Raw genomic sequence first — 18,147 nt, forward strand, 5'->3', positions numbered from 1 at the left:
GAGGGGCTCTTAAGAAGGAGTCTGAGCTAATGGAGAATTTCTAATATATGCTCAGTAGCAATTTTTTTTTTAGTTATTTACGTTTTATTACAAAACCAAATGTTTTTCTTCTTAAGCACAAAAAACCTTTTCATATATTCATATTAGACTCATATCTTTTTAAAAACTAGTATTTATAATTTTAGAGTTTACAGTTAACTTAATTATGAAGCTATCTTCCATTTTGTAATCTGTATCACTAAAATTCATTTTGAAAAGTTGTGTTGTGAAAAATTTAAAACTTCCATGTAAATATAATAAATGATTATTCTGCACAAGTAACTGGATTTCTTCTCAAAGCTAAGTTATATTAAACAAGACAGTCTGATTCAAGACTTGCCACTTTAAGTTGCCAGATTTAGCAAATAAAAATGCAGGACATGCAGCTAAATTTGAATTTCAGACAGATAACTTTCTATTATAAGTATGTCCTGCATAAAAATTATGCTTTATGAATTATTAATCAATTATGAAGTTGAAATTTAACTAGGCATCCTGTACTTTACCTGCAAATCCTACAACTTGTTTCTTTCCCACTATATTCCAAGACATATTTATTATCCTCCAGACAAGCTTTTCCCGGTCCCCAAACCTTTTATGGAGGATAAGAAACTGCTGAAGTTTCTCCTGGTTTCTAAGGATGAATGTGCCTGGGCAGTCCATAGTGATTTTTAGAATTAACCATTTCCTTGATGCAGTCCAGGACTGGCCCTATAATAACTCAGCTTTGACAAAACAGTTGTGAATGCACTCAGACTTCACTGGTGGTTTTCCTTTGATGGGGCACTTTCCCCACCAAGTGGTAACTGCTCTCTTAAATTCTCTTGGATCCCTATCCAAACCTGCTCTCAAAAATCTAAACTAAATCTAACTCCCTTGAAATTAAAAACGTTCTAAGGCATTTAATAATTATGGGTAAAGCCACTATAACCATACACCTAGGTTAACACCTAGGAGGAAGGTTGCTGGATTGTATACCATACGATTTTGCGTTCCTAGCAGTGATACACAAGAATGAAGCTGCACTATGTCCTTGTCAGCACTAGGTATGTTAAGTTGGGCTTTTTTTTAAACCATTCTAATAGGTGTATGGTGGTATTTCATTGTGCTTTTAATTTGCATTTCCTTAATGCATTAGAAAGTATGCAAAGAAATGGGAACTCCCTTGTACTGCATGCACATAAATTAATAAGTCTATTTGGATTTGACATCACCTAGTAAAGATGAAGGGGAATACCCCCTTTGACCCAATAGTTCCATAAATCCTAGAGAAAATCTATATATGCTCAGGGAGTTCTGCCCTAGACTGTTCTTTACAGCATGGTTTGCATTGGCCAGAAATCTTAGATGCCCATGAACAATGGATGAATAAATTAAGGCTAACTAATTAACTGCAGTACTAGAGAGAGGTTAAAATAGATAGACTAGAGCTAAATCAACACGAATAAATCTCAAAAACGAATGAGAAAAGCAAGTTGCTAAACAATATATACATCTCCACAAAATTGAAGGATGCAAAACAATACATTGGTTTTGTTTATGTAGGCATAAATAAAAAACCTGAGTGTGAATGATGAATACCCAGATTCAGGAATGGCTTTCTCTGGAGAACAGGGAAAGGAATAGGGGAGGGTATACAGGGGCATTTATTCCCTCCTGCAAAAGTGAAGTAAATACGACAAAATACTAAGATTTGATAACCCGAGTATTTATCATATTAGTCTTTTACTATATTTGACATATTTTACAATTAAGGAAAAATGGCTAATGAACTATTGCACAGTAAGGTGAAGATAACCGATAGAACGGAGTACTGTTATCAGTGAGTCACGGTCCATGCATATTATCTCACTCTATGAGAAAAGCATTGCTATTTTTGTTTTGTTTGTTTAAGATTCCGTTTATTTATTTGACAGAGAGGGTGCGTGCACACAAGCAAGGGAACAGCAGGCAGAGGGAGGAGGAGAAGCAGGCTTCTTGGTGAGCAAGGAACCTGATGCAGGGCTTGATCCTAGGAACCTGGGATCATGACCTAAGCTGAAGGTAGTCGCTTACCCGAATGAGCCACCGAGGCACCCCAGCTCTTTTGACACATGAGGAAACCAGTTCCTAATGGTCAAGGGAATAATAAGTAGCAGAATTAGAATTAGGATGCCAGCCCATTTTAAGTCCAGTATTTGTTTCATTACATTAGTGCTGTCTTAAGAAGCTTCTGCTCCCTGAGAATAACGGTTGCTTTTTTAACAAAGACATCATTTTAAATGACTACAAGGAGAACTCACGGGTCTGGGATTCTCCTTAATAAGACTTACAAGCACTAATTTTATAAGAGCTAACTATTTAAACATGACAAAGCACCCGTCCTTTCTAAGTTTTCTTACCTATAAGTTGAAAGGTTTAGATTCTAAAATTCTGCTTTTAATGACTGTTTTAATTTCAGAGACATTTAAAAAGTTTCAACTCTGTTTTTTGAGTGGCTAATACATCCATATGGTTCAAAAGAGCAAGGACACAAGAGTACATGACAATCTCCCACGTCTGTGCCTTACTTTCCCCTTCCCAGAAAAAACCAAAGTTAGGGTTAGAGTTATCCTTCCAAAAACATCTATGCTTCCTGATTATTTTTGAAGCTACATAGTATTTTATTACATGAATGTACTACAGTTTATCTAGCCCCATAATGATGGGCTTTTGGTTAATTATAATTTTTATCGCAAATAATGCTGCAAGTAATAGCCTTATGCATATGTCCTTTCACACATGTGTGAGAATACCTGTAGGATTAAGTTCCTAGAAGTGGAATTACTGGATCAAAGTATATGTGTATTTTTAATCTCAATAGATATTGTCAAATTGTCCTCGAGGAAAGTGTTGGAGAGAATGTGGAGGAACTAAAACTCTCACACTGTACTGGTGAGAATACAAAATGGTATAACTACTTTGGGAAAAATTTGGCAATTTCTTAAAAGTTAAACTTACTTGACCCACTCATTCCACCCATTGATTCTTAGGCAAGAGAAATGAAAGCATGTTCCACACACAGCAGCAGCAAGAACTTCAAACAACCGAATGTCCATCAACTGGTGAATGGATAAGCTGTTTCATAGCCATTGAATAGAATACAGCCCAGCAATGAGAAGAACAAACTGATCATACAGGCAACAAAACAGATGAATTTCAAAATAATTAGAATGAGAGAAAGAAGCAAGAAAAAGTACACACGCTTTATGATTCCATTTATATAAAGTTCTAGGAAATATGTCACAATGTATAGTGACAGAAAGCAAATGAGTAGTTTCCTGGAAATTTGGTGAGAACTATGAGGGGATGGGGTAGGAGTGAGAGATTTCAAAGGAACCCAACTAAACTTCTGGCAGTTTGGGATGTGTTAATTTTTTTTTTTTTTTTTGAGATTTTATTTATTTGAGAGAGAATGAGAAAGAGAGAGCACGAGAGGAGAGAGGTCAGCTGGAGAAGCAGACTTCCAGCCAAGCAGGGAGCCTGATGCCGGACTCGATCCCAGGACTCCAGGATCATAACCAGAGCCGAAGGCAGTCGCTCAACCGAGCCGCCCAAGCACCCCTGGTTGTGTTAATTTGGCTGTGGTGATGGTTTTGTATGTCTTTGTGTGCATGTTTGTACTAAATATAAATTAATAAAAGTGTGCATTTTAAATGTGTGTAGTTTGAACATTAAAAAAAAAACAAGATATCTAAAACAAAAAAAGCATAGGGAATGTGCAAACCTGAGGTCACTGTGGTCAGCTAGTACAGAGACTAGAACTCAAGTTTAGTGTGGTCAGTGTTTTTTTTAAGCCTGGTGAAAGCAGTGAGAGATTTCTGCTTTTTCCCACTGAGGTATGTCATGACCTTTTTGTGGTTCTTTTAACCAGAAATCTTAAGATCTCCCTGCTAATGTAGATATAATAAGCCCAATGTATTATTTTTTAAGTGGGGAATATAAACAGAAACACTTTTTCATAATTTACCTAAGTCGATCTATGTACCCTTTTCCTCTAACATCTGAGTATTTTTCAAATACCCTTTTGAAACACTGATGCTATTAAGTTGAATTTTTACTGTAATGACTTTAGGTAATCACTCTTGGATTACATTTTATCTGACCTTCATTTCTTATTGTCAGAATTTATACTTTTTCTCCCAAGTTGCTGGTTTAGTATCCCAAGATTGCTGACTTATGGTTTTATTACACTTCCTTTGACGGACTCTGTCTTCAGCCTCTATTTATTTTCCTTATTGTCTCAAGATTCCCTTCCCTCTTCAATGCCTTCAATGCCTCACCTCCCTTTATTAGCCTTCACTTGGGTCATATCCTCAAGCATTTAATCTAGCCACTATTATCAGTACTAAAGTACTGACATAAATAAGAGATAAGGAAATGGCTGGTATCTAAAAAAGTGGTAATATTAAAATGACTTTATATGCAAAATTCAATGGTTCTTTTTTTCTCATTAATTGGTTCATTCAACAAATACCAATAGAGTGTTTTCAGTATATGTACTGCCCTAGTGGAGCAGGATTTCAGCACAATGGATTCAATCTGACAGTAAGGGTCTTCAAAAATAAAGAACCATCTAGTTCTTTCAGAAGATCCAATAAAATTGACAAGCCTCTAGCAAGACTGATTAACAGAAAAGACACAAATTACCAGTATCAGGAATGAGAGAAGTAATATTACTACAGATTATATGCTATTAAAGGAATAAAAAGGGAATATCACCAACATCTTTGTTCCATTGAATTCAACAACTTAGATGAAATGGGAAAATGCACTAAAAGACACAGAAACAAAGCTCACTAAAGAAAAATATAACTCGAATACCCCTGTATCTATTAAAGAAATGGAATTGGAAGTTATAAACCTTCCCCCAAAGAAAACTCCAGGTCCAGCTACCTTCACTTCTAAGGAAAGACATACTACTACTAAATGTTTAAGGAAGAAGTAATACTAATTCTACTTAAACTCCTCCTAAAATTGAGATGGTAATCTTTCTACCCACGCAATGAAGCCAGTAGGGCTCTGACACCAAACCAGTATCATTCATGAACATCTATGCAAAAAGTCTCAAAATTTTAGCAACTGAAATCCAACAACATATTAAAGGAAAACACACATGGGTCAAGTGGGGTTTATCCCAGGAAAGCAGGGTTGGTTGAATACTCAAAAATTAATGTAATTCACCATATTAACACACTGAAAAAGAAAAGGCATCGGACAAAATTCAACATGCATTCTTGAAAAAAACTCAGCAACAGAAGGAAATTTCCTCCACTGATGCAGGAAGAACCTCCAGTTAGCACCATACTTAATGAGGAAAGACTGAATTCCCTAAGAGTAAGAATAAGACAGGGATATCGAGTAAGGTGAATAAGAAAAAAAAAAAAAAAAAAAAAAAAAAAAAAAAAAAAAAAAAAAAAAAAAAAAAAAAAAAGAAAATAAAAAAAAAAAAAAAAAAAAAAAAAAAAAAATGGACAGGGATATCTACTCTTACTGCTTCTATTCAACATTGTATTGAAGGTTCTAGCCGGACATTCAGGCAAAAGAAAATAAAAAGCAAAAGATCATGGATATCTCAACTGGAGAGTTTACCAAGAACGCAGGATTCAAGGACACCTCACCTAGCAGGCTCAGTCTGTTGAGAGGCAACTCTAGATCTCAGGGTTGTAAGTTCAAGTTCCATATCGGGTATAGAGATTACTTAAAAATAAAATCTTAAAAAAAGAATGCAGGAGGGGCGCCTGGGTGGCTCAGTGGGTTAAGCCGCTGCCTTCGGCTCAGGTCATGATCTCAGGGTCCTGGGATCGAGTCCCACATTGGGCTCTCTGCTCAGCAGGGAGCCTGCTTCCTCCTCTCTCTCTCTGCCTGCCTCTCTGCCTACTTGTGATCTCTCTCTGTCAAATAAATAAATAAAATCTTTAAAAAAAAAAAAAGAATGCAGGATTCAAGATCATACAAAAATCATCTCTATTTCTATGTACTAACAATACATAATGAGATATTTTTAAAGTGCCATTTACAATTGCATCAAAAATATGAAATATGTTGGGATAAATATGGCAAAGGATGGGAAAGACCTCCAACACTGAAAACTTACAAAATATTGCCAAGACCAAATACAGTCAGTCTAAGCAAATAAAGAGATACATCTTGTTCATGCATCATAAAAATATTGTTAAGATTTTCTTTGCTCCTCAAATTTCATGCAATCATAAAATCCCAACAGGATTTTTTTTGGTGGAAATTGAGAAATTAATTATAAAATTCATAGGAAAGACAAAGGACCCAGAATAGTCCAAACAAACAAATTTGTTCTGAATAAGAAAAAAATTGGAGTTTCAAGAATTATTAGTTTCAAGAATTATTATGAGGTTAACAGCAATAAAAACAGCATTTTGTACAAATAGATCAATAAAACAGAACAGAGTCCAGAAATAAGCCCACACATATGTGGATAGTTGGTTTTTGATAAAGGCACAAAGACAATTATAATGGAAAAAAGGATAGACATAAAGAAATGATGCTGGAACAATTGGACAACCATTAGCAAAACAACAAAAAAGAACTTGGAACCATACCTTACACCATATACAAAAATTAAAAATGATCACAAAACCTAAAACCATAAACTTTTAAAAGAAGATAGGAGGGGGTGCCAGGGTAGCTCAGTCGTTGAGCATCTATCTGCCTTCGGCTTGGGTCATGATGCCAGGGTCCTGAGATGGAGCCCTGATTCAGGTTCCCTGCTCACTAGGGAGCCTGATTCTCCCTCTACCACTCCCCCTGCTTGTGTTCTCTCTCTGGCTGTCTCTCTGTCAAATAAATAAAATCTTAATTTAAAAAAATAGGAGATGTTTGTCATATTATGCCTAATTGGGTTAGGCAAAGTTTTTTTTTTAAGATTTTACTTATTTGAGAGACAGAGAGCAAGCACAAGCAAGGGGAGGCAAAGGGTGAGGGCAAAGCAGACTCCTTGCAAAGGCAGGGGGCCCAACGTGGGGCTCAGTCCCAGGACCCTGGAATCATGACCTGTGGGAGGCAGGCCCCTGGCCAGGGTGGCCTCCGCCATTAAAAGATGGCGCCTGGCTAGTTGCCAGGTTAGGATTGCCTCGTGAGACTAAGCAGAACGCCCAAAGAGGAAGTAAACAGCATTGGTTGCTAGCGAAGTTGTTCCTTTAGGTGCACAGCCTGATTCGCTCCCTCCTGTACCCTGCTCACTGACTGGTCATGTAGGCGTATATAAGTGTGTAGACTTGCGGAAATAAAGAGAGAACGTGCATCCGAACTGGGGCTTCTTGTCGTCCTTGTGTGTCGAGGGCGATAATGACCTGAACTGAAAGCAGACACTTAACTGACTGAGCCACGCAGGTGACCCTGCAACTTAGATACAGTATCAAAAGCACAACCCATAAAGGAACAAGTTGATAAATTATACCTCACCAAAATGAAAAACTTTGGCTCTTTAAAAGATATTATTAAAAGAATAAAGATAAGAAACAGCCTGGGGAGAAAATATTTGCAAAACATTTATCAGAGAAAGTACTTGTATCCAGAGCATATAAAGAACTCTCAAACTCAACAATTTAAAAATTGAAATGAAAAGAAATAGACTACAGATTCGAACATAGACTTCATCAAAGAAGATATATGAATGGCCAATAAACAGATGTAAACAGTGTACATCAAGAGACTGAGGAGACAAGCCACATACTAGGAAATATTTATAGAAGACGTATCTGATAAAGAACTGTTTGAGACATTCAGGCTGCTCTTACAAAAACACCATAGATTCGGTGGCTTATAAACAAACATTTATTTCTCACATTTCTGGAAGCTGGGAAGTCCAAGAAACGTGCCGGCATCACTAGGAAGCTCTGTGGGGCCACTTTTGGAAATCAGCTATGAAGCCACGAAAAGACACGAAGGAATTTTAAATGCATATTACTAAGTGACAGAAATCAATCTGTCAAAGGCTGTATATTGTATGATTCCAAATATATAACATTCTGGAATTGGTAAACTACAGAGACAGTAAAAAGATCAGTGGTTGCCACTGGTTGGGGAGGGAAGGGGCAGAGAATGGATAGGTAGAACACAGGATTTTTAAGGCAGTGTAACTATTCTGCATGTTACTATAATGATGGATATTATACATTTGTCAAAACATTAGGCAGTTCAACATTAAGCTATGCCCTCCTGTAAACTATAAACTTTGCATGACAATGATGTGTGAATGTAGATTCATCAATTACAACAAACGTGGTACTTTGGTGTGGGATGTTGATGCTAGAGTAGGGTGTGCTGGTGTTGGATCAGGGAATACATGGGAACCCTTTGTACTTTCCACTCCATTTTGCTGCAAATCTAAAACCTCTCTAAAAAATATATATATACATATATATATTATATGTATATATATATTTTTAAGATTTTATTTATGTATTTGTTAGAGAGAGAGAGAGCACAGCAGGCAGAGTGGCAGGCAGAGGCGGAGAGAGAAGCAGGCTCCCTGCCAAGCAAGGAACCCAATGCAGGACTCGATCCCAGGACCCTGGGATTATGACCTTCAGTTAAGCCAAAAGCAGTGGCTTAACTGACTGAGCCACCCAGGCGTCCCTCTAAAAAAGTATTTTTAAAAAAGGTGTTGGATGTCATTAGACATTAGGGAAATGCAAAGTAAAACTACAATGAAAATCTATTACAGGCCTACTAGAATGCTAAAATTAAGGCCACCAACCAAATGTGCATGGGTGACTATATGACATAATTGGAAGTCTCATATACTGTTGGTGGGAATGCAAAATGTATAATCATTTTGGAAAAATTAAACATACTCATACCATATGACCCGAAGAAACTTTTGGGATGGTGAATATTGTTACTATCTTGATTTTGGCGATGGTTTTATAGAGGTATACATGTCAAAATGTATCAACAGGTGCATTTTATATATGCAACTTATTGTATATCAATTATACCTCAATAAAGCTGTCTGGAAGAGAGAGCTAACATCCAGCATAGGACCATGATTCTGGAACAATCATTAATGCAATCTCAGTGTGGAAAATGACCAAAGCATTATAGGAATTCTGATCCCCCAATTAGCAAGAATGGTGCCTATATTTTAAAAAAATCTATCTTAACCATAGAAATTTGCTTGAAATTTTTTCAATTATTTCCCCACATGGTCTCTGTGACAATTTCAACTGTAGTAATCTGTTTATTTCTAACTGCTGTAATAATTCTCCTACCTTTATAGGTTGCTATTTACTCTGTACTTGAACACCCAGCTAGTTCCCACAGTTGCCCTGGCCCCAACCCTTTCCATGTACCTCAGCGATTAACTATGAGTTTAGAGAAGTTGAGGATGGGAAGGGGGCCTGGTAGAGTGGTTTTATCAGAAGATAAGAGCAACCAGCCTAGAAAAAGATCATTTGGAGCTTAGGGCTAAGCCCATTACCAAGATTCTGAACCAAAAACCACTCCCAGATCACAGTGACACTGGATGTGCTGAAGCTGTTCTCTCTTCTGCTCATGATTACAACTGGGTTTTGACACTAGACCAAGTTCCCAAATAGAAGACTGAGGAAGGAACATATAGTACTCAAGAAAACAATGATATGGAACTTATACCTGTTAACTCCTAAATTGTGAGGGCCTGGGGCTGCTCTAGGCCCCAACAGAAATCAAGCACTGAGCACCTTGTTAGCACACACGAATGATATCAGTAAATTGTAAAGACCAGTTGAGTAGCCTAATAAAAGAAATTATTTAGTTCTTTAGGTCCTTACCTAGCTTCTCTATGGCTCAGCAGAAAAATCAAAACTCAGGGCGCCTCCGTGGCTCAGTCATTAAGCATCTGCCTTCCGCTGGGGTCATGATGCTGGGGTCCTGGGATCCAGCCCCGCATGGGAAGCCTGCTGCTTCCTCTCCCACTCCCCTGCTTGTGTTTCCTCTCTCGCCCTGCCAATTAAATAAATAAAATCTATTTATTAGACAGAGATCAGGAGTAGGCAGAGAGAGAGAAGGGAAGCAGGCTCCCTGCTGAGCAGAGAGCCCAATGCGGGGCCCAATTCCAGGACCCTGGGATCATGACCTGTGACGAAAGCAGAGGCTTTAACCCACTGAGCCACGCAGGCGCCCCAATTAAATAAATAAAATCTTAAAAAAAAAAAAAATCAAAACTCTGTATTTGAGGTCAGTCATACCTCCATTCTTCCTGCTATGTCTGAATAAAGCAAATATTAGAAAGAAACGCAGCCAGCCTAGTAAGCATCATGGGTCTCTCAGAATTGGTTGTACTCTGGGACCTTTGGCTGTCAGCCCCAAGCCAACAAATACTCATTCCCCCCGCCCCGAGGCTAATATTTATCGCTTCCAAATTCTTTCCTCCCGCTCTTGAGCTACGGTGGTTGGGTACTTCGGGTGAATGGGTTCTACTCAGGCGACACAGCAGACCAGGTGGGGGGCACGGGCTAGCAGTGTTCAGGTGCTCTGTGGGCAGAGCTGCGAGCTAGGAGAAGACCCAAGTGAAGTGATGAGTCAACTTCGGTTGGCAGGAGAGGGAACGGGCTCACAAAGGACCTAGTGCCGCTAACCAGGTTCCTGACCCTGGGATTTGTCCGGATGGGCGTCGTGGGCACAGGGAGAGGAGCGCGTTTGGGTAAAGGTTCAGAATTTGGAGTGCGACCGACCTGGTTCGAACAGAGCTCTGCGATTCGGTGGCCGTGAGACCTCGTCCACACGCCCTCTCGGACCGTCCGTTTCCTCCCAGCTCGGCGGGCCGCGGGATAGGGCGTCGACGCGCGGCTCCGCACGCCTGCGGCCGGGCGCACGGGAAGCCCCGAGGCCCGCATGGGCGCCGCGCCGACGCCCCCTGCCGGCCGGCCGGCGCCCCGCGCTCGCCGGCCCGCGCCCAACGCTCGGCCCCTAGACGTCCGCGGCCGGATGCCCAGCGTCCGCACCGTCCTCGGCCTCCTGGCGGCTTTGGCGGCCTGCGGCGCCGTCGCCTTCCTGGGCTACTGTGTTTACTTCGACCGGAAGCGGCGTGGCGACCCCGCGATCAGGCGCCGCCTGCGAGACAGTGAGTGAGACCGCGGCGGCAGCGGCGGGCCGGGTGGGCGGAGGGCGGGCCCTCGGGCGGAGGGCTCTGCGGGGCGCGCGCGGGCGTCGGGATGGGTCCCGAGCCGCGGGTGCCACGTTGTGTTTGCAGAAAGAAGAGCCCAGCAGCGGAAGGCTGAGGGACCGGGCGCCCAGGTGAGGTGCTTAGCCGAGACGGGGCGTTGTAGTGAGTGACCCCCCGCTGGGTCTCGGGGTCTCCGAGCAGGCATTTCCCACCGCCTCTCTGCGCACCCGCGCCCCGCTACCTTCGGCCTGCGTGTGGTTTTTATCGTGCGCTTGCAAAAGGAAGGAAAGGAAGAACCAGTTGGAGTTAGGAAAAGGCTCATCCCATTTTAAAAAGAGAATTCTTGGGGACAGCAAATACAAAACACAAAAACCCTCCAACTGTAACAGACCGAACCTGAAGTGATGGGCCAGGGAGTTGAAATTTTGGGTCAAGGATTGTCCACCCTACCTACCTTTAAAGACCAGCCCTGGGCATGGTACCAATGATGACACCATCCTGTGACTCTGGTCACCTTGCTGAACTAGGTTGAAGCAAACTACAGCATGCTTCTGAACACCACCAACTGCCCTGCCAACCCCTCACCATGCTCTCTGCCAAATCAGCAAACACTGTTAATACCCTAGGCAAGAAAACAATTTTGCAAACTACAAAACTAGGTGTGTTGTAGTTAATTACACAGGGATTTCTGCCGTGTGTACTTAGGAACTTGGGTAAAATACAGATGAGAGCTATTACGAGCATCTCAACTTAATTTCAATATGCCGTGGATTTTTTTTTAATTGCCTGAAATTATAATTCCATGTTAAGAAGTTCTTTTAAATATTAGAAAGAACAACTGTGTTTATCATACCTTGGATTTGGAGATTAGGTTCAAGATGTGCTTTTTAAATAAAAATTAAATAATTTTGATCAGCAATCTTATACCTTACATGCATTATTCATTGTTAAATATTTTGTTACTCATTTAGTTGTGGGATCCGGCAAAGAATGAAAAATTGCAAGAACTTTTTCTGCAAGAGATACGAATGGGACAACTTTGGTTATCCAGAGGTGAGAATGTAAATACTTTTTTGTAAGCAGTTACTTATGATAATATATGTTGAAAAAATATTTGATTGGTATTAGTATGTCAAAAAACTTGGGAGTACCTGGGAGGCTCAGTCAGTTAAGCCTCCTGACTCTTGATTTCGGCTCAGGTATGATCTCAGTGTTGTGACATTGAGCCCCATGTCTGGCTCCGAGCTGAGTGTGGAGCCTGCTTAAAATTCTCTCTCTCCCTCTGCCCCTACTCACCCCCGACTCTCTCTCTCTCAAAGGAAAAAACAAACAAACAAACCTAGATGTGTTAACCAACTTGCTTTAAAGAGAATTTTTCACTTGATCATACTTTTCATCTCACCATATTATATACATAGCATCCAGGTTTCTTGGGAATGGGCACATGAAGAAGCAAAGCCTAATGCAGTAACACTTCATTTATTTTCAGGTAAAATTCCTAAGTAAATGACTTTTCCAAGTGACTAAATGTTTTATGAATTAAAACTTTAAAAAAATTGAACTGTTTTATAAAAATTTTCCTGCATTCTTAGAGTATTCTTAACACAATAATTACTTATTTTTGATGATGAAATCATTATAAATAACCATTCTTGTACTGTGTCTGATGTAGTAATGAAGGAGCTACCTTGGAGCTACCTTGGACTTAATGGCCATAAACTGTATTTTGAATTATAATTTATCCCCACCTAATTCCACATAGTTTTGAGAAGGCTTCACAATATCATTAGGTAAAATGATGGTGTAAATAACATAATAATAAATAATATAAATAATAAACTTATAAATATAAATAATACATAATACAAATATCTTATAAATGCTGTATGTAATAATCATGTCTTTGTTCTGGTGCTAAACCTGGAAAGGAAAATAATTTGTTTTCGGACTTCTTTTGTAAGGGATGAATCATGTTGCTAGTTAAGTAAGCATGATACCCATTTATGTATCTTTTTTCAAGTGTTGCAGATTTCCTCTCATCGCAGTGCCTGTAGCTGTTCTTGCTCTTTTATCTTTTTTAAAAAAAGATTTTTTCACCCTGCATTTAAGAGGCAGCATCCTCCAGAATTTATGAAAAACAAAGTCAAGATCCTGGACAATTCATAGCAATACCCAAGATTTTTACTTTGAATCAGTGGCTTAATGCCATGATAAAGGTTTTGAGAAACGAGTAGTCATTGCACATTAATCGTTATAATTTGAAGTTTTAGTATTTTATTTAATACTCATCTTTTCTTCTGGGTAGTTTTATAAATGGGCTAAAATATCTTAAAAATGACAAGATTAGTTAGAAATGACTTAATAATGATATAAACAGGAATGATTTTATACAAGGTAGTAAAGTATAAACTTGAAGGACCTTTGGGGTGCCTGGGTGGCTCAGTGGGTTAAGCCTCTGTCTTGGGCTCAGGTCATGATCCCAAGGTCCTGGGATCAAGCCCTGCATCAGGCTCTCTGCTCAGCGGGGAGCCTGCTTCCCCCTCTCTCTCTTCCTGCCTCTCTGCCTGCTTGTGATCTCTGTCTGTCAAATAAATAATAAATAAAATCTTTTAAAAAAAACCCCAAAACTTGAAGGAATTTCATTTGCACAAGCTTCTTTGAAGGTTCTGGGAAGAGTCCTAGCAATTTTGTATTCATAATTTTATATTCTTTTTCCTTGAAAAGGGCCCCCCAGGAGTCTGGCTGGTTCAGTCAGTAGAGCATGTGACTCTTGATCATGGGGTTATAAGTGTGAGCCCACGCTGGGGACAGAGATTACTTAAGAAAAATAAAATCTTAAAAGTGCCCCCCCAATTATATAAACTAGATGCCTCATGGGGTGCCTAGGTAGCTCACTGGTTGAGGTCTGACTCTTGGTTTCCCCTCAGGTCATGATGTCAGCGTCCTGAGCTCCACCAGGGAGTAGAGCTCTTCACTGAACATGGAGTCTGCTTCACATTCTCTCTCTCCTCTTGCTTGTGCTTGCACATTCTATCAGTCAATAAAATCTTGGAAGAAAAAAAAAAAAACTGGAGGCCTCACAGAATTAATTTCTCTGGATTAATTCCTAAATGTGGATACTGCTTGGACTTACGGGCAATTAAAATAGATAAACCCTTTTGGCTTTAACATTTTTTGAATTGGGATAGTATCAATATGGAGAGAAAAAGTAGGAATTATAAATAATTATTACATTATATATTCTTTATGTTTAAAAGCTTTCATGTAATAGTTCAGTTAGACTTAGAGGTGAAAATGCTATAAATATTGAGATGATTAAAGCAGACATGGTTTTTAAAATTACCTCTGGAGTACCTGGGTGGCTCATTTGGTTAAGCCTCTGTCTTCAGCTCAGGTCATGATCCCAGGGTCCTGGGATTGAGCCCTGAATCTGGCTCCATGCTTCGGGAGGGGGGGTCTTCGCCTCTCCCTCTACCCTTCCGCCCTGCTTGTGTTCTCAAATAAATAAAAATCTCTAAAGAAAATTAAAATTTTTTTACCTCTTAAGGGTGATAACATTATTTCTGTAAAACCCTAAATTGACATTATTAGCTCTTTAAGGGTTATTTATATCCGTATTTTATTTCTAATGGAGTTCTCATCTTGCTTGCTTATTTAAATCCCCACCAAACCCCAAAACAATTAAATCAGAATCTCTGGGGTGGAACCCAGGAGTCAGTAGTTTTTAAAACTCTCTTGGTTATTACAATACACTGTTTGAGAACAAGTGTTCTAATGCAATAAATTTTCACCTAGTTTTCTGTAATCCTTTCAATTTTCTCCACTCCTCTCTGCCATACCCCTAATTTTCATTACTTTGCTGTCAAGTAGTATAGTCCTATAGCCATCTCAATTGTGATTATGTCTCCATAGGACCTTAAAGCCAATAATTTTGGTTGAAATTTCTAATTAGCTGATTTGATTGAATTTATTGGTTGGTGGACTTACTTGATCAAATTGATTATTGTTGTTTTTTTTTTTACATTAGCTCTATCAACTTGAGAGGAGGCACTATATTTTTTTATTTATTTGAGAGAGAATGGTAGGGCATGAGCAGTGGGGAGGGTCAGAAGATGAAGCAGACCCCCCACTGAGCAAGGACCTGATGCGGGGCTCAGTGCCAAGGTGCTGAGATCATGACCTGGGCAAAAGGCAGATGCTTAACCAACTGAGCCACCCAGGCACCGTGACAGGAGGCACCATCTTTATCTTTCTTTAATAGTATTTTGATCTAATGTGTCATCTCCATAAAGCTGTAATTTTACTAATTTAAAATAAACCTTTTAGGGCCACGTGAGGGCCACCTGGGTGACTCAGTCAGTTGTGTCTGACTCCTGCTTTCAGCTCAGGTCATGATCTCAGGATAGTGAACTGGAACCCTGCCTCAGGCTCTGTGCTCAGCAGGGAGTCTGCTTGAGATTCTCTCTTTCCCTCTGCCCTCTACCCCCTGGCTTGCAGTATCTCTCTAAAATAAAGAAATTTTTAATAAAATAAACCTATTAGTAAAACACTAGCATAGTATTTCATCTAAGAAATGTCCTTCTGATGGTTTTTCAGTTTAAACTTAATACAAATTTTGGGAAGCAGTATTTTCCATCCATCATGCACTTTTCCCTTCAGATGACCATGTATTTCAACCAATAAATGGGAAATTATGTAACACCTGAAGAGTGGCAGCATACTGTGGTCTCAAGGTTCAGAAATTAGGTTCAATTATTAATTGGCATTAATTACTTCTGAAAATTTAAATCATGTCACTGATCTTTGCGTCAGTTTCCTGGAATGAAGCAGTAAGACTAAGTGATTCCATGTTATTATTTAGACAGAAATTCTATGATTAATTTCCATACTATATAAATTTTCACTTTTATAGCCAATCATTCTAAAATTCATCTTAAAACTACTTAGAAATCAAAGTTCATAAGTCTGTCTTCCCCTAGCTATCTAATTTGTGTTACACCAAACCCTGTTTCAAACTTTTTGATAATACAATCTGTTTTTTAAAAAGTCTCATTTAGCAAGAACATCAGGTGTTTCCTTCATATTTCATCAGTCACACAGGTAGAGTTAAAGGTATCCTATCTCTGGGGCACCTGGTTGGCTCAGTGGGTTAAATCCTCTGCCTTCGGCTCAGGTCGTGATCCCAGGGTCTTGGGATTGAGCCCTGCACCCGGCTGTCTGCTCATCAGGGAACCTGCTTCCCCCTCACCCCTGCTCTGCCTACTTGTCAAATAAATAAATAAATAAATAGAAATAAAATCTTAAAAAAAAAAAAAAAAGGTAACCTATCTCCTATCAGTAACAGAAGACAACCATTAAAAAACACTCAATACCCCTGGTCTTGCAAACACACATTGTAGAACACAAACATTTCTAAATCAAGAGTGCACTTTTTAATAGTAATTTGGGTCACAACATTATTCATCTTGCAGCTTGATCACAGTGAATCTAATAGGCAGCCCAACATTTTCCCCATTTATAATCTTTACTCTTTTTATGATAAGTAATCTGTAGTTTGACACTTCCCCCCTCCCCCATTTTAACATTTGGTGCTTTCTTGGTAATCTGTGGAATGTTTATTTGAAAGAACGTTAACACTTTGCTTTAAACCTTATCCATCTGTTTCAGGAGAGTGTCAGCTGGGGGTTGAACATCTCAGCACTGCCCTTTTAGTGTGTGGACAACCACAGGAACTTCTGAAGGTTTTCAAACACACACTTCCTCCTCAAGTATTTGAGATGCTGTTGCACAAAATTCCCCTTATTTGCCAGGTGAGCACATACTTAATTGTCTTTCCTAAAGGGACACATAAAAAACCATATTAGGCTTGATTACATAAAAATAGCAAAGTTTGTGTATGGATGGGAGCATTAAATGAGTAAAATTTCTGAATTTTTGGTTGCTTTTCTTGCCTTATGATAAAACAAGCTTATTTTTTCATGTTCCTTTAACTACAGTGGATTGTGTATTTTGAGTCTTATACATGTTTCAACATTTCAACTTTAAAGGTAGCACTGTTAGTATTTTGTCTTTGTACCTTTAAAGACCTAATGATTACTGGCTGCAATTGCAACAGAGGCCTGTAAGTTAAATGGTATGTTAGTTAAATGATGCAATAGCTTAAAAGTAAGATGTAATTCAGAAAACCATTAATTTATCAAAGCAGAATAATACTTTTGGCTTCAAATATGACAAAACATAAAAATCACTTTGGTAATGGAAACATATAGGCTAATTTAAATTGGTGTTCTCTTAAGTGCAACTTTAGATTGGTACCAAATGAAATCCCCTCATAAGCCAATTTACTAGTAGGTATTAGTCTACTTAACCTTTACCCAATTTCTTGGTATATTTATTCATCAACTAGAATTTCCTGCAGATGCTTGGATTTGTTTTAGGATTCATTTTGCCCTAAGACACTACTTTAACTTCGATTCACTTTTTATTGCACTGATCACATGTCATGCCTGAGAATACACTGTATAATGCTGGACTCAGAATCATTCATGTTGGACTCAGCTTTTGAACAAAACACGAAACAGTCTCCACTACAGCATATTAGTCAACTCTTACACATTCCCAAGGTAGTCTCAGATGGGATGTTTCCCGTACACATATGCAAAATATGGCTAGGATATGAATGTATAATGCCCACCCTGACACAATAAGGGAGGCAAGAAATGATCGTGTGTTGAAATGATTAGCAAGTAACGATTTTATGTATTTACCAGCAATTTGAGGCAGACATGAATGAACAGGAATACTTGGAGGATGATCGTGATTGAAAAACATTTGAACGTACCCACAGTCCAGTCAGAATACTATGGTACTATATATATAGTATAAACAACTGTTCAGTGATATTTCCATTTATTTTACTTTTAGTAATAAAAAATTATTTCTATCTCATACATGATTGAACACAT

The 18,147-nt window shown here is 39.0% G+C and overlaps 1 protein-coding gene and 1 long non-coding RNA gene across 3 annotated transcripts in view; one reads left to right on the forward strand and one right to left on the reverse strand.

Moving 5' to 3' along the window:
- Positions 1-10,895, reverse strand: part of LOC131999989 (uncharacterized) — a 28,980-nt gene extending 18,085 nt beyond the window's left edge. For both annotated transcript variants that reach the window (XR_009399145.1, XR_009399146.1), the window contains exon 1: positions 10,752-10,895. This is a non-coding gene — a long non-coding RNA (uncharacterized LOC131999989). The remainder of the gene's footprint in view (positions 1-10,751) is intronic.
- Positions 10,896-10,951: 56 nt separating this feature from the next.
- On the forward strand, positions 10,952-18,006 carry TOMM20L (translocase of outer mitochondrial membrane 20 like). The gene is made up of 5 exons (XM_059373296.1): positions 10,952-11,140; positions 11,270-11,313; positions 12,154-12,235; positions 16,850-16,992; positions 17,953-18,006. Exons 1-5 carry the CDS (start codon positions 11,005-11,007, stop codon positions 18,004-18,006), a joined length of 459 nt encoding a protein of 152 aa, XP_059229279.1. The 5' UTR covers positions 10,952-11,004.
- The last annotated feature ends 141 nt before the right edge of the window (positions 18,007-18,147 follow it).

This window comes from Mustela nigripes, chromosome 13 (assembly GCF_022355385.1).
Source record: "Mustela nigripes isolate SB6536 chromosome 13, MUSNIG.SB6536, whole genome shotgun sequence".
In the NCBI taxonomy this organism is placed as follows: Eukaryota; Metazoa; Chordata; class Mammalia; order Carnivora; family Mustelidae; genus Mustela; species Mustela nigripes.